The sequence below is a fragment of the Silurus meridionalis genome, chromosome 5, assembly GCF_014805685.1.
Source record: "Silurus meridionalis isolate SWU-2019-XX chromosome 5, ASM1480568v1, whole genome shotgun sequence".
In the NCBI taxonomy this organism is placed as follows: domain Eukaryota; kingdom Metazoa; phylum Chordata; class Actinopteri; order Siluriformes; family Siluridae; genus Silurus; species Silurus meridionalis.
The window spans coordinates 28,046,309-28,069,268 of NC_060888.1; the positions used below are offsets into that span (position 1 = coordinate 28,046,309).

Here is a 22,960-nt window from a genome sequence, read left to right on the forward strand (position 1 = left end):
TCAATTCTTCTAGGTAAACTTGCACACAGTCTTTGAGGGAACTTCTCAAACATCTTGAAGATCTAAGCACAGATCTTCTGGGGGTTAAAGGCTCTCAATTCTCAAGACTCTATGATGTTGAGATCAGGACATTGTGGAGGACAACACTATCACTTCCAGGACTTCTTGTTCTACTCTACACTGAAGATTGTTCCTAATGATGTTTGTTTGGGGTCTTTGTCCTGCTGCAGAATAAATCTGGGGCCAATCAGACGCCCCCTTTTGGTACTGCATGATGAAATAGTATCTGCCTGGATTTCTCAGCATTGAGGACACCATTAATCCAGACCACATCTCCATTTCCATCTGCAGAAACTTGATATTGTAACACTCTCCAGACCTTCAGCAAACATCCCGCCTCCTGCTACAGCAAATAATTCAGATTTTGATTCCAGAGCATTTTTCATGCAGAGTTGAGACACTGATTCCATGTTGGAGGTTTGGCTTTTGGCTGCAATTCTTTCATGAAGATCACTTCTGATCAGACTTTTACCGACACTAGATGGGTATACCTGCGTCCCACTGGTTTCCACCTGGTCTTCTGATGTTGAAGGGAGGTAATCATGCTGCACTAAGTTTTCTTGACCGATCACTGCAGTGACGCTCCTCAAATAGCTTGAAGAGCACATCATGAAGCCCCAGTGTGCTTTGAGATCTTTGCCTGGAAGAGACCATGCTGATGCAGTAGAACTACCTTGTGTCTTGTTGCTGTGCTCAGTCTTGCCATGGTGTAGACCCTGTCTTCCATAACTTCATCCTAGATGCAGAGTTTGGTTCCTCACCCAGTTTAAAGCTTCACTTCATCACTGGGTTTCTACCTACAGATGATCATTAACTATTGATAATCATCAGCACCTGCTAAAACTGGTTCATCACACACCTGAATCTGATCCTACAAAATCCCTGACTGTAAAAAATTAATTATCACCACTTTTATTGTTATAAGCATAAAACTTTTGTGTGTTTCAAAATAAAAAAAAACTGAAACATCACATGTCCATAAGTATTCATTCTCTTTGCAACAACACGTGTAAACAAGCTCAGGTGCCTCCCAGTTCTCTGGATTGTTGTTGAGATGTTTCTACATCTTGATTACAGGCTACCAGTGAAAAAAGGATATTGATTGGACATGATTTGGAATGGCACACTCCTCTCTATAAAACCAAGAGGTAAAAGGATCTGCTGCAGAGCTCAGATGCAGATCTTTGGAAGGCAACAAAACAAATTCTGCACAAAAAGAGCACAGTGGTCTCCATCATTCTCAAATAGAAGTGTATCACAACCAGGACTCTTTAAGAGCTGGTCTCCAGTCCAAACTGAGCAATCAGGGGAGCAGGGCATTAGTTAGAGAGGTGACCAAGAACCTGATGTTCACTCTGACTAAGCTTCAGAGATCCTGTGTGGAAATGAGACCAGTTCCAGAAGGACAACCATCAGTGTACCTCCACCGATCTGGGCTTTATGGAAGGGCAGCTAGACAGAAGGCTCTCCTTTGTGCAAGACCCATGGAAGTTCACTTGGAGTTTGGCACCTGATGGACTCTCAGACTGTGTGTCTTGATGGAACCAATATGAAACTGTTTGGCCTCAATTCTAAATGTTATGTCTGGAGGAAACCAGGCGAAGCTCATCACCTCCACAAAGCCATCCCAACAGTCATGCATGTTTTTCTGGGTTGAGAGAAAGCTGAATGGAGCAAAGTACAGAGATCTTCTTAATAAAAACCACAGCACTCAGGACCTCAGACTGGGCTGAAGGTTCGCCAACATGACCACGACCCTAAACACACAGCCAAGACAACACAGGAGTGGATTAGGGATGACATCTACAGTGAATGTTCAAGAGTGGCCCAGAGAGAGCCCTGACCTGAACCCTACTGAACATCTCTGTAAAGAGATCTAAAAGTGGCTGTCCACCAAACAGCCTCTGAGGATTTGCCCTGAAGAATGGCAGAAAATTCCCCAAACCTGGTGTGAAGGGCTTGTTGCATCAAACCCAAAAAGACTCAACACTGTGATTGCAGCCAAAAGAGCTTCAAGTACTGAGTGTAGCGTCTGAATACTTATAAACTTGTGATATTTCAGGGTTGTTGTTGTTTTGTTTTTTTATGTACAGAAATGTACAGAAATTTTATTTCAGTCTCCTGTAGAAGGTTTCAGGAGTGTAAAGAGATGTCACCATGACGTCCTGGTCTTCTAGATTCAAAAGAGAATGTATACAAAGGAGAATTTCTGATATGAAGAGTATCACGTGATCGGGTGGGTGTGTGGTGACGGACCCAGAAGTCTCACCTTACGATCCTCTGATATCTGTAAAGCGACGGAAAATAGTTTGTTATGGTTTAACTCACATTTCATTCGCCATTAAATTCTGCTAAAAGCTACACTTAGCACTGGGCAGTGAATTGAACACAGCCTTACCATGTTGCTGAAGAATCTTATTTTGAGGAGCACATGCAGATCTGCCAACTCCTTAAATCATTACTCATGAGAAATCTAAAAAAGATTGTGTGTGTGTGTGTGTGTGTGTGTGTGTGTGTGTGTGTGTGTGTGTGTGTGTGTGTGTGTGTGATCAGAGCACTAGAGGGAGCAGGAAGACCACTTTACACCACTGATGCAGGGTCTGAACATTTTTTAACAATTCAGTTCTTTTGGGTGAATGATGTGCCATTTTCAAATGAGTCGACTCTTTGAGGTGAGTGATGTGTCATTTTCAGATGAGTCGACTCTCTTTATGTAGATGAGTCGACTCTTTGAGGTGAGTTATGGGTCATTTTCAGATGAGTCGACTCCAAGGTTAGTTTTGAGTCATTTTCAGATGAGTCGACTTTTTGAGGTGAGTGATGTGATATATGTAGATGAGTCGACTCTTTCAGGTGAGTGATGTGATATATGTAGATGAGTCGACTCTTTGAGGTGAGTGATGACTCATTTTCAGAGAAGTTGAATCAGGTTTATCTCTGGAGATCATAGACTTCATACTTGTTATATTATTGTGAAGACTTGAACAGTGACAATAAACACCAGCGGTTCCACAGAAACAACCCCATCATGTACTGGGGGAATATTAAGTTAGCTGGAGGATGTGTGTGTGTGTGTGTGTGTGTGTGTGTGTGTGTGTGTGTGTGTGTGTGTGGTAGAATAAGCAAGAAAGGCTCAGCAGAGGATGTACTTTCTAGACCAATTAAGGAAGTATGGTCTGCCACCGGAGCTGTTGATGCAGTTCTACACTGCCGTCATTGAATCTGTCCTGTGCTCATCCATCACCATCTGGCTTGGAGCAGCAACAAAACAGGACAGAAACAGACTGCAGCAAACAGTTAAAACAGCAGATGAAATCATTGGTGCTCCTCTGCCCACTCTCCAGGACTTGTACTATAAAAGTACCAGGAAGTGGGCAGGAAAAATCTACTGACCCTCTGCACCCTGGACACAACCTAAAGCTAAAGTCCAAGCTAAATGTATAGTGTTATTTATGTCTGTACTTTTGAGAATCAAACCCAGTCATTAGTGTTACACAGGTCAGGAGACTCTCAGTGTCTCAAGGTGTGGATAGATGGATGGATGAATGGATGGATGGATGGATGTTTGGATGATGGATGGATGGATGGATGGATGGATGGATGGATGGATGGATGGATGGATGAATGGATGGATTGATGGATTGATGGATGTTTGGATGATGGATGGATGGATGGATGGATGGATGGATGGATGGATGGATGTTTGGATGATGGATGGATGGATGGATGGATGGATGGATGGATGTTTGGATGATGGATGGATGGAGGATGGATAGATGGATGTTTGGATGATGGATGGATGGATGGATGGATGGATGGATGGATGGATGGATGGATGTATGGAGGGATGGATGTTTGGATAATGGATGGATGGATGGAGGGATGGATAGATGGATGTTTGGATGATGGATGGATGGATGGATGGATGGATGGATGGAGGGATGGATAGATGGATGTTTGGATGATGGATGGATGTTTGGATGGATGTTTGGATGGATGTTTAGATAGATAGACAGATAGATAGATAGATAGATAGATAGATAGATGATAGATAGATAGATAGATAGATAGTCATTTTTTATCATTGTTGCTAAACAGCGCTCTGACTCGAAGCCCCGCCCATCCGGCAATCGATTGGCTGCTTTTGTAAGCTAGAAAATCGCGCCCATTTCGCGCGTGCTCAATTCCAAATGGTCGCTCGCGCACCGTCGCATCACGGAAGTAGAGTTCTGATTGGCTGAGTCCGCCGTCGCTCACAGTAAAAATCCCCGCCCCGGTTTTGTGTGGAGACATAAAGAGTTGCGCGGTGTTTGTTCGCTCCGCTGTCCGCCGCCTGAAGCCCGCAGGTGGAAGCGGTTCTACAGAGAACCTCATTCTCGGCTGAAGCGGCGCAAATAAACCACGATGTTCCTGTCAGAGGTTCAGACGTAGCGGTGCGCACAGATCCCTGTTTCTCCGTGTGAGTGAGTGAGTGAGTATCCTTTCTTTTCTCTTCTATCGCAGATCTTCAGCGACTTTCATCAGTCTTCAGTGTCCCGTCACACAAACAGGGTTTTTCTCAGCGATATTAAATCTCACTGTCAGTAAAAGCTCTAGAAAGTGTTGACTGTCGGTGTGTTCTGTAGATTTATAAACCGCTCCCTTTATTTCCATTCAAGTCTTTTCACTTCACTGCATGCCAACGCACTGATCTGGAGAAACCGTGGGCTGTGTCCCAAATCCCCGCAGATAGCACTGTGTAGGGCTCACTGCGGCCTGTGTTCCACACGTTAGCTGGTGCTCCCTTTGTAGGGAGCACAGAGGTGTTTGGGATTTAGCCGGCTGGGTCTAGACGCTAGTAGCGTTAGCTTACTTCTATACAGTCTGAGCGGTTTATAAACACTTTATACATCTTCTCTTTTTTATATTATTTAGAGATTTTATTAAGTTTAATTGAGGTTTTATTGTGTATTTATTTTTTTGTTTGTAACAATTTTTAATCATTAGATTAGTCAAGCCACAAGTAGCACATATTATACCGAGCAGCAACTTTTTTTTGTTTTATTTATTTATATTTAATTAATTTGTAATTTAATGATCACATTTTATTAGTAGATTAATTTTGTGTTTTATGTGTTTTATCGCAATTTCTAAAACAATTATCTATATATTTTACTTAAGTAAATTTTTAATAATTCATTTGAATAATTAATGATTTACTACATTTTATTAAATATTTTTTATAAAAGATTATATTAATTTATAATACAAATTTACATTTTATTATAGTTTTTTGTATGTTGTAAGTGTGTACACTTGGTTAGTTTTATTTATTTACTTAGAAATTCTTTGTTTATTTATTAATTATATTTGGATGGATGACTTTTTTTTTTTTAATTATTAAAAATTTGATAAATAAATCTGGTTTACTAAAATCTAAATAAACTACAGTTAACTTTAATGAGTAAATACATTTGTGTGTGTGTGTGTGTGTGTGTGTGTGTGTGTGTGTGTGTGTGTGTGTGTGAGAGACCTCAGCACGTCAGTGTGAATGTTGCAGACTCGACAGAAACATAAACCTGTTGTGTAAACGAGGCAGAGTCTCGCCATGATTCACTCTAAACTCATTCACTACCGTGTGTGTGTGTGTGTGTGTGTGTGTGTGTGTGTGTGTGTGTGTGTGTATTTATGTTCACAAAGGAGCAATCTAAATGGGGGGGGGGGGGTCACTTGAAAAGTAAAATAAAATATTAGTATAATAAGAGATTTAAGGAATATTTAACATTTGTGTTATTTATAACTTTATGATCAACAGAACAGTAAATTTTTAGAAATAGTTTTTAAGATGAAAAGGTTCAGTATCTGTGTGATTATAAAACCAGTCCTGTATGTAAACGATGTCAATAAATCCACGAAGAAGAATAAATCTGTCCATCAGGATTCTTGACTGTAATTGGACACTCATCCTGTCAATCATTTTAAAGACACTACTCTAGATTCTCGGGGGCGGAGCTTTGTGCGGAAGCATTTCAAATACTGAAGTCCAATTAAATTCCTCCTTAAAGTCTGAAAGTGTTCAGAAACGAATCCTGGACTCTGATTGGTCATCGGGTGTGGAATCTTCTGAGGGAAAGCTGCTTGAGAATAAACTTACTTACTGATCAGAAGGTCGGGGGTTTAAATCCCAGTATCGCCAATCTTCCACTCTTGGGGCCCTTGAGCAAGGCCCTTAGCTCTCTGTGCTTTAGGCGTGCTGTATCATGGCTGACCACAGCTTCTGAACAAGCTGGGATATGAGAAGAAAAGAAATTCACTGTGCTGTAATGTAGCTGTGAGGAAAAGTCGATTCTGAAAGAGGGAGAAACAGAAACTGAATGTAACTATAAAGGGATAAAACTAATCCAGAAAGAGGTGATTTGTTGCTGTAGTGTAAGAGGAATAAAACGTGTTCTGACGGTGATAATTTCTCCCTGAGGGCGAGAAACCGAGTGTGTTATCTAATATTCCAGTTTCAGAAAAGTGTGTGAGATTCATTTACAATTCATTTTACTATTTTATTTACAAAAAATTATGCAACTATTAATTTATATTAATATATATTTTTTTGGTTATTTTCTTTTTGGTTCATTTCAACGGCTCTTCGTTCCTGGATTTCCAGCATCTCTCCCTTTCCTGGCACTGATCTCTCTCTCTCTCTCTCTCTCTCTCTCTTTCTCTCTCTCTCTTCCTTTTCTTTACTTTAATGAGTTTTTCCTGAGCTAATGGAAGTTTTTTTCCTCTCGGTGTTCAGATGGACTCCGTGTCAGTCGCTGATCCATTGAGCTTTAAAATCCCTGCCAAGGTTCGATCGTGACTTTTGTAAAAGCACCTCGTTTTTCCTCGTCATTGCCCCTCTCAGGCCCCCGGAGTAAAGACACTCCGGAATACCAACGTTCCGAGTGAAAGGATCATGAGGAAGCTGGTTCAGGAGCGCTGACAGTGAAAGTGTTCTCCACAAGAAGCCGCTTTATTCCTCAGTTAAAAGGCGCCAGTTGTTTCGCGTCCGTCGACTTTGGCGTCGTTGCCGTGGGAGACGGGATGAACTCCAGAGGAACTTCTACACGAGCTCGTCGGATTTCTCCTCGGATCATTCTCTCAGCTGATTGGTCAGGAGGTGTTGATTAATGCTGTGGAACAGAAGTGCAGGATTAAATTAATTCGTTATTGTTTCTATAGCAACAGCTGGTTCACATGTTTTAAAGATTAGGGATGAATAGAGAGTCTGGGTCTGTGATCGTTTACTGCTGCTATAATGAGTTATAACAGCAAATGCAGACTGAATGTGGAAAAGGACATGAAATAGAAGCACATAGCAATCTGATGTTACAGTTACTTCCACAGGAACTCGTTTATTTTGTGGATTGGGGGTGTGTTTGGGGAACGGACTCTGACCTCATGCCGTGTTGTTTCTGGTGTAAAGGATCTTCTGCATCTGAGGGTCCGATGCAGACGCCTCCTCAGATCACGGCCTGCTCTTGGGTCAGCAGATTGTGTCACTGTAAGTGGTTATTTATTTTTATATCCCAGACGGATGTCTGATCCCCGTCCCCTCAATTCCATCCCTCATCGATCCTGCATCCAAAACAAAAACCAAACCCGCATTGCTTTTCTTCCCTGCATCTCCTCGTGCATGCCGCATGCTGTTATGCGGCTGACCAGTGGAGGCTGATTTTCCTCGTGCATGGCCTGCACCATTGCAACACACACACACACACACACACACACACACACACACACACACACACATTCCCGGGTTGTTAACACCTTCATGTCCTCTTTGCAGGAAATTTCTTTCCAGTGTTTTCTCCTTGTTCTTTAAATAAAGGAGTGTCAAAATATTTAACTCCTCGTTCCTCATTGGAATTTCAAATCTCTGAAGTGCCACGATTATTTATATATTTTAGCTGGAGCTGAGTAATCCTCTATAGATCCAGATCGTGCTCAGAATTGGAAACAGGGTTGTAGCGGTGTTGCATGGTGTAGCAGATCATGACTTTGGTGGCTTGTTTGCTGGACGAAGAAAAGGAAGTGGGCGTGGCCAGATCTACGTTTCACCTGCTCTGTAGACGTTACACCACTACCACAGAAAAACCCCTAAAGCTCACATTTAGTTTTTGTCTTTATCTCGTGTGTGGGATGTAAAACATTAGGACTGAGCAATGCGACACACACGCTATACTGCCAGAAGTATTCAGTCCCCCATCCAGATCACTGAATTCAGGTGTTCTAATCACTTCCATGGTTACAGGTGTATAAAATCATCACCTGGGCATGCAGGTGCTTCTACAATCATTAGTGAAAGGATGTGTCTTTCAGGAGCTCAGTGAGTTCCAGAGTGGTACCGTGACAGGACGTCACCTGTGCAATAAGTCCAGTCGTGAAATTTCCTCACTACTAAATATTCCACAGTAAAGCGTTAGTGGTGTTGGAACAAAGTGGAAGCGATTGAGAACGACAGAAACTCAGACACGTAAAACCACAGAGGAGGTCAGCAGATGCAGAGACACGTAGTGCACAGAGAACACCAACTTTCAATAGCTATAGACCTCCAAACTTCATGTGGCCTTCAGATCCGCTGAAGAACAGTGCGTAGAGCTTCATGGACTGGGTTTCCATGGTTGAGCAGCTGCACCCGAGCTTTACATCACCAAGAACTTGACTGTCTCAACCTGATGGAACAGCTTTCTGGTGATACTTATTACAGCTATGATTTAATTTTACAAAGAAAGATTTAACATTTAAACGAAAAGATCAAATCGGTGGGTTTTGTTTATTTTACAATTATAAGAAGCAATTACAAAGTCATACCAACGATATCTCAGAAAAGCTCACTATCTCAATATAAAATGGAAATCCTGCTCAGCTCTGATATAATGCGTGTCTTCTCAGTAATGAACAACAGTAAAACTGTTACCACTATGAAGCTTGGGAGAAAATGGTTCGCTTTGTCCTCTCCCTCATCTGCCACCTTAACGCTGTGATTACTGTTTGATTACTCGTGCAGATTTGGAAGCCACGTCTGGAAAAAAAATTCTGGAAAGATATTCTGACGTAACCTTTTTAAAAATATTTGCATTAACGCCATATGGCAGATGGACTCCTCCAAAGCTTCTTACAATTCAGATTTCTACACGTGAGGCAGTGGCAGTCGCTGGAGACAGGATCTATCTTTTTTTTTTTTTTTTCTTTACTTTATTGATCCCACTGTGAAATTGGTTCTTCTCCTATCCCAGTGGCGTTGGGAAGCTGGAGTCAGAGTGCAGGGTCAGCCATGATACAGCATCCCTGGAGCACTGAGGGTTAAGGGCCTTGCTCAAGGGCCCCACGAGTGGCACCTTGGCAGCATCAAGGCTTGAACCCCTGACCTTCCAGTCAGTAATCCAGAGCCTTAACGACTTTGTGACCTTCTGATCAGAAATCCAACTTCTGAACTACAGTTTCCCTCGTCCCTTCCTAAATTCTCTGATTATCATCAGTGTTCACGTCAGTTGTAAAGGTTTAGTTCTGTTTGACTCGAGGTTTATAATCAGATGCATGACATCATGGACCACTCCTGCCCAGATCTTCATGGAGCTGGATTTGTGCACAGGGGTATTGTCCTGCTGGAACAGGTTTGGGTCTTCTAGTTCAACTGAAGGAAAAATGTCATGTCTGATACACAGAGGTGAAAAAGTCAGCTGTCGCGAGACGTGTATTTGTATACTGTATTTATCGGTGCGCATGTGCACGTTTTGCTGCAGCGTATGTTTTAGTTTGTTGGATTTTATTTATCCGTTTATTCAACTTTAATCGCTGCATGAATCGATGAGTATGAGCTTGGCTTGGACGCCGAAACCTCGTACTGCTCTCAGTAAATGTAACGTGACTCACGGCCTCAGAATTAAACTCTTAATTCATTGTTGGCTCCTTAACGTCTGACCACAAGGAGGCCGCGCTCGTTGTCTCTCGGGTTATAAAAACAATGTTTTATTGTATTGTGATGTCATTAATTGATTATTCTGCCCCAAAGGCGCTAGTAGTTTCTAAAAATCGGATTTCTGTAAAATGATTTCTAGCTCATGGTTATTTTTGCTTTTCCTCAGCAACAAGCAAGTTTCATCATCTAAATTGTTAAAAGATGAAGGCTACATTTTAATACCAGCAACACCTCATACATACTGCAGGACCCAGACCTGATTTATTTACTTAATTCTTCTGCTTTGGTCTCCTCATGGTAGGCCCAGGCAATAGCAAGTGACAAAGCACAGGTTTCACCAGTGTTGTTCATAGAATTATAAAAAATCTCTTCTTAAGCAAATGTCTTGTGGTCTGATGTTTCTTCAGTTTCCCACTTTACTACTTTTAGTTTCTACTTGCACTCAGTATTTATTTATATTCAACCTCTTTTTAAGTTTATAGAGATAATGACCAAAAAAAATAAAGCTTAGGAAGAAGTAGTAAAGATCACTGGTGCCTCTGCTTGAGTGTATGTAGCTTATGTTCTTACCTTGTTTTGTTAGTCAGGTTCCAGTGAAACTTGAGACAAACTGCATGAAGGATTTTTCACTGGCTAGAAAAGGTTTTTGGTTCTTTGCTGAACAAATTAGAGGGCGACCAATAGTGGATTTTACCGCTAGCTAGGTTGGATTAACTAACCGATAGCCTTTAAAAGAGAACACTCCATGAAGATGTGATAAATGAAATCTTAATCATCTTCTCAGCCGCTTCAGCAATGAAAACTATCACTATGGATTCCAGCAATTAACTATCGGTGTCGTAAACTAACAATTTTACAATAAATGCTAGAAATGCTTTGAGCGTTTTATCGTAGTCCCACTAGTAAACCTAATGGGAATAATGTCTTCTGATACCTGTCATGATTTTAAATAGTTTTTGCCGTGTAACTTGCTTCTTGCTGAACAAAATCAACTTCATAGAAAGAAAACCATCTGACCTGTATCTTCTCGTTTCCTTTAGCTGAAGCTGATTCCGTGGAGGTTTCCGAAAACATGTCCGTCAGCGTCCATGAAAACCGCAAGTCCAGGACGAGCACAGGCTCCATGAACATCTCGTTGTTCCACAAGCCCTCGCATCCTGACAGCGTACTGACTCACCTTAATACTCTCCGCAAGCAGTGCATGTTTACAGATGTGACCTTATGGGCTGGAGATCGGTCCTTTCCATGTCACAGGGCCGTTTTGGCGGCATGCAGTCGCTACTTCGAAGCGATGTTCAGTGGAGGCCTCCGTGAAAGTCTGGACAGTGACGTGAACTTCCGTGACAGCGTTCACCCGGAGGTTCTGGAGCTGTTGTTGGACTTTGCGTACTCGTCTCGAGTCATCATTAACGAGGAGAATGCAGAATCCCTTCTCGAAGCTGCAGACATGCTGCAGTTCCATGATATCCGCGACGCCGCCGCAGAGTTCCTCGAAAGGAACCTTCACTCGTCTAATTGCTTGGGTATGATGCTTCTGTCCGATGCTCATCAGTGCAAGCGTCTGTACGAACTTTCTTGGAGGATGTGTCTGGTTCACTTCGAAGCCGTTCGGGACACTGAAGATTTCTACGGGTTGTCCAAGGACAAACTTTTAGACCTTATACTCAGCGACGAGTTGGAGATAGAGGATGAGCAGATCGTGTTCAACGCAGTGATGCGCTGGGTCCGATTCGATTTAGATACCCGCAGAGACTACCTGCCCGAGCTTCTTCGGGGTATCCGTCTTGCGCTTTTGCCTTCCGAGTGCCTCATCGAGGCTGTTGCTTGCGAGGAACTGGTTATGTCTGACAAACGGAGTCGACAGATCGTTGAAGAAGCCATCCAATGCAAGAAGAAGATCCTGCAGAACGACGGCGTTGTCACCAGTCCGTGCGCTAGGCCACGCAAAGCCGGTCACACGTTGCTCATTCTCGGAGGACAGACCTTTATGTGCGATAAGATTTACCAAGTGGATCATAAAGCAAAAGAAATCATACCCAAATCGGATTTACCCAGCCCGAGAAAGGAATTTAGCGCGTGTGCCATCGGATGCAAGGTCTACGTGACTGGAGGAAGGGGCTCGGAAAACGGCGTGTCGAAAGACGTGTGGATTTACGATACAGTCCATGAGGAATGGTCCAAAGGTGCACCCATGCTAATTGCACGCTTCGGTCATGGATCAGCAGAACTGGAAAATAGCCTTTACGTAGTCGGAGGTCACACCGCTATAGCCGGCGTCTTTCCCGCGTCCCCTTCAGTATCTTTGAAACAAGTCGAACGGTACGACCCTCTAACTAATAAATGGAGCATGATGGCGCCGCTCAGAGACGGCGTCAGTAATGCGGCCGTAGTCAGTGCTAAGCTGAAGCTGTTTGTTTTTGGGGGGACTACCATCCACAGGGACAAGGCTTCAAAAGTGCAGTGCTACGATCCTCTGGAGAACCGATGGACCATAGCGGCGGAATGTCCACAGCCGTGGCGGTACACCGCAGCCGCCGTGTTGGGAAGCCAGATTTTCATCATGGGTGGCGATACAGAGTTTACCGCCGCTTTCGCTTACCGATTCGACTGTGAAACCAACCAGTGGATGCGTGTTGGAGACATGACGTCTAAAAGGATGAGCTGCCATGCTGTAGCCTCTGGGAATAAACTGTATGTCGTCGGGGGGTACTTTGGGACACAGCGGTGTAAGACACTGGACTGCTACGATCCAACGTCAGACAGCTGGAACAGCATCACTACAGTGCCTTATTCGCTGATTCCTACTGCGTTTGTTAGCACCTGGAAACATCTGCCTGCCTAGTGGTCTCACCATTACGAGGATGGAAATAAAATGGGTAAGATTATTTTAATTTTAATCTTAATTATTGATCTGATTAAAACCAAGTCGTTTACCATAAAGTTTGGATCTTTAATGTGTTGCAAAAGAAATGTTGCTAGTAATCTGTGACGCCACCTTCTTCTTCAGATGTTCAGTAGTCCGTCACTGAGTAAATGTAACTTAGGGGTGTTTTTAAACAAGGTGGTCCCCAGACACGTCTAAGTGCACTCTGGTGAGGTCTTGATGTTGGTGCATTGCTCCCTCTAGCTAATGATTTCAGCTCCCTGATTAGTAGCTACAGCTTTCATTTTTATACTCCATCCATCAATCAGTGCTAATTGATGACAGCACCTGCTTTACCAAGGCACCAAGTCAAGTACCCTGAAGACCAGGTTGAGTTATTTTTTAACCAGTAGTTAGATGTGGCCCAATGAGGGGGTTCAGGGATCACTGTTTTCAAATGAAGTGGTTTATAAACTAAAGATGTTCTGGTGGATGTCCAGGGCTTTGTCAGTTCCCCACACTGGTGTTGGTCTTTGAACCACATCTAGCGTAGAATTTCCTCTGGACCTGCACTGGACCTTGTGGTGAAGCAGAACAGTGGGTACAACTCTCAAATCAGAAGGTAACCCAGGATACTGTAGTGTACACCATGAAATCTGTTGCAGTGATGATGCTAAAGCTCTAAATGCTGAAATAAGTGCAGTGCAGTGACTGATGTCCAGGACAGACATCGATCCTCCAGTGGCCTCCAGGCTCAGGTTTTTCATTTCTTTTAAATGTGTGATCGTGTGAAGGATTAAATAAATCTGCTGTTGCTGTGAACGTGTGCTGGTGGTGTGACGGACATCCAATGCTTATAATCACAGCTTGAGCTAACGTGTAAAAATAAGTCATCTTTCAGTTAACGAGAGCAAGTACAAGATTCCAGTGATTTATTTTTGGACTGGATTAAGGACTGAAAAATGATTGCAGAAGAAACGTCACTTGACTTTTTGGGAAGCCTCAACCGCACTGGGTACCAATGATTGACCTGGATAACTAGACATTATTATGTTAGCTGAATGTGCTTCTACGTGTATCTTTTACCCCTGTGTCTTCACCATGCTGAATTTTGGAGGTCGACGGATTAATCGGCACTGATCGTCGATCGCTGGAACAAATCGGCTAAAATCCGTAACGATAGTATCTCCGGCTTCCAGTTTGCCGTCATTTACGAGAGCGGCCACTAGAGGGCTGACCCCATGTGCTGTTTGTTTTTGCACGTGAGACTGTGTGCTGTACGGAGAGCGCTACGAGGATGTTGTTCAGATCCTTATTGATGACAAATTCAGATATGTTCAGGTTGCCTGATGCAAAAAAAAAAAACCCAACACACGATTAAATGATAAAGCATTATTTTTTCGCAGTGGTCATTATTACATTATACCCTTAAAGGTCGTATAACTGTGGCCTAAACGGTGTGAATTTTGCAACTCAGCAGCAGGAAGCTAATGTCTCTGAGTGCACTCAGTTCTGTGCCCGGATCGTAAATCATTATAAATGAAGTTCTGGTTGCACTTAAGCAATGCTGACACAAAGTAGGAAAATTTCAGCGCTAACGTCAGATCAGCAGTTATACGGCGTGTCGCAGGGGTGCGTCACTTCTCTCTCAAAGCTAAACCTTTTGTTCTCAGACTATCCCAATTATTTCCATTTTTTGGGTCGAGAATGGGTTTCTGTCGAGCTAGCTACGCTTTCTTTTGAAGTCAGCAGTTCGAGTCGGCTCTTCTGTCCATTGTGAAGGTTGATGTGGAGACCATGTTGGGGGGGGGCATGAACATTTCTCAAAGCTCAGCCTGGATTTCCGATATCTCCGCCTCGGGATCAATGTGACGTTCTGCTTAGTGAGCTGGTGATCCACTTAAGCATCGATCCGAGATCTGCAGTGAAGTTTGTGGACTATGGATGCAGTGCTAAATCAGCGTAATTACCTTCTGCCTCAGTTACAGTGAAGTGAACAACGTGCGAGTCGCTCCAGCACGCTAAAGGCAGGGGGTCATTAATATATTAATAATACAGAACGAGTGCAGCGGGAACCTTCATGTGCGTAACACGTTTATACACGGAGTAATGATGCACTTTATATCGCGTACGATTATTAATAAGAATGTTTTGATGGACCTTTCAACATGGACATCCTGGAGAATGGTTCCTCACGTTTGAGCGGTTTCATTGAGAAGAATTGTAAAGTGGAGCACAGGGTCACACAATGCTGCTTGGATCATCGCTGCCTGATTCTGTAACATGAGAAGGAAAAAGCTGTGGTTTATTTCCAGTCTTTACTATTGATTAGGTTTTAATTATGATATTAATCAATATTCTCTTCGTCCAGATTGACAATTGATCCATAAAAGAAAAAGGTCACCAGAGACAAACTGTGAGATTTCTCACAGATCCAGATTTCAGATTTCACATCCTTTTCGCAACATAACGCACAAATGAATCAGCATTTAAACATCAGCAGCGTTTCACAACATTTCACAATATTTGCTCGAACTTTTACCTCAGACGTGTGTCCCGACGTGGCTGAGGCTACCAGAGGACGTTCTGCAGAGATCTTTGCTCCCCTGAGGAACTCCGTGATCGAAAGTAATGTTATTTTCTCCCTCTATCAGCTCAGAGATTAAATCCAGGCTTTATCTAAATCACGCTGATCATCTGTGAGGGCTCAGAGCGTTCTGCAGTCCAACACAGAGATGATTCCAATAGCTGTGAGAGACATCTCATTCCACATTTCCTGTTCTAATAATCTCCACTCTTCAGGGAAGATGTTCCACTAGATTTTGTGTGGATTTATTCAGCCACAGGGGTGTTAATAGGCAGGTCCTGGTGTAGGTGAGGAGGCCTGGAGTGCGGTTCAGTAGTGTCGCAGCTCTACACCAGGAGATCTTCATGTTTGCTTTGTGCACAGGGGCACTGTGATGTTGGAGCAGGTTTGGGTCTGATAGTTCAGAAGGAGAACAGAAAGAAAAACAGGGCATGAGTGAGTTTGTTGAAGGAGAAACCCCTCATACGCAACAAACTGGCAGGAAAAGCTTTAGAAGGTCTGAATTAAACTCAACACGTTCACACGTAGACGTTATTAACACTAATGCAGGGTATTTTACTTATAATGAGCATAACATCTTTAGTGTGAAAGAGGCAGATGTAGAGGACGGGGGGTATGGAGACGGATGATCCACTGTGGAGACAAGACCCCTGATGTGAGCAGCCGGAAGAAGAGGAGGAAGAAGAAGAAGAAGATCTAATTAAAAAAAACAATTTTATCTGGTTAATCGATTTATTAAAAAAATCAAACTGATTAATCAATTATCTAAATATTCTATAGTAATAGTTTATAAATTAATTATTAATGTGTACAGAGTATATATATACACACACACACACACACACACACACACACACGAGATTGAGACAGGCCTTTTCTTTTCCTCGTTATATAAGTTCTGCTGTAACAGCTGTGATCATTCATCCTTTACTCTATAAATACCTGTAACCTCCGGCAGTGCGGTGAGTTTCAGCTGCAGAGAGAGAAAGAAGGAGGGAGAGAGAGAGAGGATGAAGAAAAGAAGGAGGGAGAGAGAGTGAGGGAGAGGAGGAAAAGAAGGATGGAGCGGGAGAGAGACTGAAGGAGGGACAGGAGGGAATGAAGGAGGAGAGGGAGAGAGACTGAAGGAGGGAGAGGAGGAAAAGAAGGAGGGAGAGAGATTGAAGGAGGGAGAGGAGGAAAGGAAGGATGGAGAGAAGAGAGGACGAGGAGGAAAAGAAAGAATGAGAGAGGAGGGAGAGAAGGATGGAGAGAGGAGAAGGGAGAGGAGAAAAAGAAGGATGGAGAGAGGAGAGGGAGAGGAGGAAAAGAAGGATGGAGAGAGCACTGCAGAGTGATGGAAGAGAAGAAGCACTCAGCTGGAATCCTCTTTCATCACATTAATATTTTAATAACTGCAGCAGTAGTGGGCGAGATCACCTGCTGCCCTCCACATTCAGCTGTGTGTGTGTGTGTGTGTGTGTGTGTGTGTGTGTGTGTGTGTGTGTCAGTCACTCCACACGCTGGTGCTGAGAATCAGTAACACTGTACATCACTAAACTATTTAAATCCTTCACTGTATCAGACGTGTGTGAGATCAGACGTGTGATGAAGATGATGATGATGATGATAAATAATTCTTTAGAGACAATTGATGAATTCTGGAGTTTGCGTTCAGAAATCTCGAATAAAACTCCGGACTCCTTCTCCGAACATCACACCGGGCCAGAACACGCTGTCGGTATCCACGGTGACCGAGAGATCGGATTACACCGTGACAGTCTGATTTCCCGCCCCAGCAACCTCACCACAATTAACCTCTTTAGTGATGTGTTTTTTTTTGGTTGAGACGCTTTAACTGGAAAATTATTCCGATTAGAGACACAAATAAAGACGAGTTCTGGGGCGGACGTGTAGAACAGTCCAATCTAGAGAGTTGTTTATTTATTTATTTATGTGTTTATTCATTTATTTAATTGTTCCAACTTTTTTAATTCAAACACAAAAGAAAGTTTCATTTCTGAAAGAAATTTTTATTTGTAAAAATATTCAATTTATTTACATATTTTTAATAATAAAAATTAAATTATAAAAATGTAGCCATTAATTAGAAATAGAATAAATGTTAAATTAAATCTTACATTTATATGGTATTAAATATATTTACTATATATTTATCATATAATGGTGTAAAGTATAACGTGAGTATTGTTGTTACTGTTCACTTTAATATACTACATAATATATAAAATATAAACTCTGAGTATGTAAACGCAGACGGAGATTCTGCTGAGAAACAGAGGCGTGTCCAGAAGGGGGGCGGAGTTTTCCTGTCAAGTCCACTCCCATTTTACTCCAATTCCACAAACCTAAGAAATGGCAATGAAGTAACTTGGTCTAATCTCAATCTTCAAACGTTCTGACTGCGTATTATACGGTTTAAAGAGCGAGACTCTGCAGCGTCTGTGCTGATCAGATGAGATCAGATTACATTGGACGACCTGAGAATACCATTTCCTGTATCACTCGTTTATCATTTTTGTTGTAATGACTTGTTTCCCATAATCCAGATGTTTATCACAACCGCTACGTTTTCCTTTTCCACGTCAAACCCCCCTCTGTGGACGTTCTCACGGCAGCAGCAGGTGTGGAGGTTAAAGCGCGTGTAGGGGATGAGACGGGATTAACGGAGTGAAGTCTGCCGTCTGGAGGCTCGGGTTTCTCTCAGGCCTTTCATTTTTTATTTACGTTTTCTGACACACAGTCAAACCATGACAAAGGCACACTTTTAGAAGATAAAGGAGTAAATGTGCGTATCTTCAGAGAATCCCTTCACCCTACACTTTAATAATATACTGTAGAAGAGCAGGTGAGGATTCTGTACTGCACACGGTGTGGAATCCGGTCGTGCATTCTCCGATTGGGATGCAGAACATTCCGGAATCTTGAGTATAATATGAATGAATCTGAAACTGATCGTTTCTACACACAGAAATACTTCTGCTGATTAATAAATAAATACATGTCAGATCATTTTAATACGTTCAGATCAACAGAAATAAACTCATCTTAATTCTATACGTATTTCTAAATATTTAATAAATACTCGTTCCCTACGCTACATTCTTCAAATATATACTTGATAAATACTTGTACTGTACAAAGTCACTGCACCTGAATCCAGGTATTTGTTAGTTTGTTTGTTTGTTTGTTAAACACGTGTCCGTGTCGGACTGAACTGATTTGTTGCTTGTTTACTTAAGCTCACGTTTTTTTTTTCTCCTCTTTACAGGTGTCCAAGATTCCGGATGACATTACAGAGCAAGCCTGTGTGTGTGTGTGTGTGTGTGTGTGTGTGTGTGTGTGTGTGTGTGTGTGAGATAAACACACTAACAGAAGTCTCGGAGATGCAGTACTTCAGAGCCAGAGACATCAGAGGACACGTGAACACACATGACCTCTCGCACTGGTGTGTGTGTGTGTGTGTGTGTGTGTGTGTTGGGAAACAGTAATAAATGCCTGACTTTTGACATTAAAAAATGCACATTTCTATGGTGGTAAGCGACAGTTCGCCTGAACTACTCCTGTAGTTACAGAAAAACCTCAGCAGCACAACGTTCTCAACCTTCTCAAGGACTTTTAGTTACTGAAGAAATGCGAATTTGCAAAAAAAACAAAAAAACGTATCAGTTGTTTCATCCGGGAAAAAAACCCAGGACTTTGCACAGACGGCGAGTGGAAGAGAGTCGTTTATCTTTATTTCTCTGATGATTAAAGGCCTGCGCAGATAATCGTTTCTACAAAATCATGAGATCACATCAGATCTTCACAAGTGATCCGGTTTGGAGAGCTGTGACCTTTCACCTTGTTTTTAGTTCAATTGATTTTGTATAAAGCTCCGCCTCTGCCCCCTTTCCATTGGTTGGCCAATTGAATTGATTGCAATCCTTCCTTCCTCTCGTGCACTACTTCACCAAGGGAAATACACTTTGACCAAAAGTTTGTGGACACCTGAGCATAAGATTGCAATGACCCCCACTCTTCTGAGAAGATGTTCCACTAGATTTTATGGGGATTTATTGAGCTACAATGGTGTTAGTAAAGTCAGGTGCTGATGTAGGTGAGGAGGTCTCAGGTGCAGTCAGCATTCACATTCATCCCAAAGGGGTTCAATGGGGTTGGAGCTGTATAGCAGGAGATCTTCCACTCCAACTCATTGTAAGCAGATCTTCATGGAGCTGCTTTGTGCACAGGGGCATCATCATGCTGGAACAGGTTTTGGCCTCCTAGTTCAAGAGGAGTGAAAGATTCATGCTTTGACTCCAGAAACTCCCTACACAGCCGTGTACCTCCAACTTTATTTAACAGTTAAGGAAAGAAACGCATTTAGCTGGGAAAGGTGGGTGTCCCAATACTTTTGGCCAGATCGTGTGCTATCGTGGCTTTGCTGTAAAACGAGGAACACTACAACTTTAACGAGGAACACTACAAATGTTTTGATCATGTGGGAGAAATCTGGTGCCATGACCCGAAAGGTACACTAAGGGATTAAGTATGTGTGTGTGTGTGTGTGTGTGTGTGTGTGTGTAATGGTTATGTATGGAGGAAATGGTTATCGCTGCACGTTCCTCTGAACGGTGAAGTAGGAGGAGATTTTCATGGTCAAATGTCGTACAGGAATTTTATAGGATGTGAATTTTAGACTGAGGAAATGTTTTATTTGAATGTTTACTGAAACTGAACTCTGTGGTGTTTTTTGGGAAAGTGTTTTTGTTGAGACTGAACTCCTACTCGACTTTTTTGTCATAAATCCGCTCTGCTGGAAAGTTTGAAATAAAATGATTTCTAATGCTGATGACTGGTTTAATAATCTCTCAAGTGTGTGTGTGTGTGTATGTGTGTGTGAGCGAGTGAAATGTGTCTGCAGATCCTCAGCATGTCTGTCTGTCTACTTTTATTTCCACCTGTAACTCGACATCTGTGCGTCAGTGTTCTCTGTACAGATGTGTAACTACAGCTGTGTGTTGTGTCTGTTCTCTGTACAGATGTGTGACTGTGTTGGGCAAACACGTGCATGTCACTGCCTGTAGTAGTGATGATGGTGTGAACGATAAAAAAACAACTTCCATAATTTCCGGACTATAAAGCGCACCCATATTTAAGCCGCAGCCACTGAATTTGACAAATATTTTTATTTTGAACATAAATAGGCCACACCTGTCTATAAGCCTCAGGTGTCTACACTGAAACTAATGAACTTTACACAGGCTTTAATGAAAGACAGTGTCTGTTACACGGTGTAACGGGTGAAATATGTTGTGGGTCCTTTAAGAGCAGAGCGGTATTTTGGGAATAGCCTGCCGCCGCATTTTTCCAGTATTACTGCATGTGTGCAAGACCCAGGAATATGTCCTTATTATTCTCTGATGCTCATTTCTAAATTTCTTTGACTAACCCGTAACGCTGTTGCCAAGAATAATAAAAAAGCACGAGTTTTGGAAACCTGTCTGTGTTTATATGATTTCTGTTGTAACTGGAGTTAGCGAGCTCTCCCTTCACCCAGACTCAACACGTTACAACGGCTTGTATCTAAACAGTAGCCGACCAAGAAAGTCATTGTTCACTGTCTTCCTCCTTCCTTTCACAACTATTTCTCTCTGGTGTTTATCTTTTGGCATCGTCGTGCGTTTAAGAAAACTTTTTTCTCCCGATGCCGTGCAGCTCAGAACACAGGTGAGGTGCGTTTTTTTGTTTCCGTTCGGAAATTTCATTGGTCTAATGTTATGGGGTTCAGTTTTTTGGCTTAAAGTTTGTGAAACCGGGAAAAACCCAGGAAAAATCCATAAATAAGCCGCTTCGTTGTTTAAGCCGCAGTGCTCAAAACGTGGGAAAAAAAGTAGCGGCTTATAGTCCGGAAAATACGGTACATTTAATCCTGAAACCTAAAAATCTCTCATCACGTAGTTTATCGCGTCTGCCTCTTATTATACACACAATATTTTCCCTCAGTGAGCACTGTGTGTGTGTGTGTGCTTTCATCAGACATCAATTACTGTTAAAGCCATGTAATAGAGAGAACAAATACAACACACACACACCCACCCTTTTAAAGCTATTGCCTTGAAATACACTCACGCATCTGATCTAGAAAATCTACGGATGGATGGACGGATCTGCTCCAGTCTTGTGCGTCTGTGTGCATTTTCTTTCTCTGATTGGTCAGATGATGATGATGCCGTCCACGGGGGAGAGTTTTCTGAGAAGAGAATTGTGTTCATGTTGCATTAATTGAAGGAGTCTCCAGTGTCAGTTTTGTTTTTCAGAGAATGTGTCAATAATATATTGAGCTAGCTAACAATTTTAACACATCGGCTAGTTATTTACTGACTGGATCATACTAACAAACACTTTAGCTTGCTAACAGAAATTGTGGTCTTACAATCACAATAAAAAAAGAACTTCCACAATAAATGTTAGCTTGGTAACATCAGTACTAGCTAGCAGTTTTAAGAAAATCTCCAGAACTAAGTTATATAGCTAGCATCAATTCTAGAATATTCGCTAGTTGTTACTTTCTAAATTATATCTCCAGACAGCTAGGAAGCTAACATTAATTTTAAAATGCACTATGCTAGTTTGGGTACATTTTAGAACTATTTTAAACTAGCGATAATCATACACTCAGGAACTTCCACAATTCATGTAGCTTGCTAACATCAACCCTAGCTAGCTGTTGTTTTTATAGAGTTTCTCCAAGAACTAAGCTAGCATTACATTTAATATAGAAGCTAGTATTTGTGTGCTGGACAGAAGCTCCAGTCAGAACAATCCGAGGAAAAACTTTAGTGAAAATGGTTAATGTTGTTCGGATTTCATCAACAGGACGTTGATTAGCGTGAGAACGTTTGAGGAACCTAAAAAACATCTTACTGATGTGCTATAATTAAATGTAATGGAAGGATGGACTGTGTATCTGTTCCTGGCAGGTTCTGTGTGTGTGTGTGTGTGTGTGTGTGTGTGTGTAAGAGTGTTAGCTGTTTCATCTGGCTGTGGGGGAGGGAAGGTGTAAAGGACACACAAACGGAAAGGAACAGTGCTGTTAGCCAAAAAAAACAGCACAGGTTTGAATCTGAGTGTGTGTGTGTGTGTGTGTGTGTGTGTGTGTGTGTAGGGGAGGGGTGATGACAGTGTAATGGACTGTTTCCCGCTCATGCATATTTAATTACACAATCGGAACACGTCAGCTTTGAGCACTAGCTTTCAGTCAGTCTCCAAATAAACTCTAAATGCGAGCTCTTAATCGCTCATCATAACACTACACAACTCCAACCTTCACCATAGATCACACCTTCCTCTCCCAAAACTTTAGAAACTGATCTCCTCAGTTCCCAGATGTACGCAGACAGATGACACGATGCTAAACAGTGGAAACGCAGCACTTTAACAACTTTTATGGAGACATGTTGCGGTGAGGAGGTGAGCAGGTGTGGAGATGAGCAGGTGTGGAGATGAGGAGGTGTACAGATGTGGAGGTGAG

The 22,960-nt window shown here is 42.3% G+C and overlaps 1 protein-coding gene across 7 annotated transcripts in view; it reads left to right on the forward strand.

The window, feature by feature from the left end:
• The first annotated feature begins 4,344 nt into the window (after positions 1 to 4,344).
• Positions 4,345 to 22,960, forward strand: part of LOC124385871 (kelch-like protein 25) — a 21,383-nt gene continuing 2,767 nt past the window's right edge. The window contains exons 1-3 of one of the 7 annotated variants that reach the window (XM_046849319.1): positions 4,345 to 4,535; positions 11,035 to 12,870; positions 18,716 to 18,973. In XM_046849319.1, coding sequence (XP_046705275.1) covers positions 11,067 to 12,836 — 1,770 coding nt within the window. In that variant the 5' untranslated portion in view covers positions 4,345 to 4,535; positions 11,035 to 11,066 and the 3' untranslated portion in view covers positions 12,837 to 12,870; positions 18,716 to 18,973. Of the gene's footprint in view, positions 4,536 to 6,869; positions 7,577 to 11,034; positions 12,871 to 16,027; positions 16,206 to 18,715; positions 18,974 to 22,960 lie in introns of those variants that run through there. The other 6 variants (XM_046849318.1, XM_046849317.1, XM_046849315.1 and 3 more) reach the window with 6 other exon arrangements.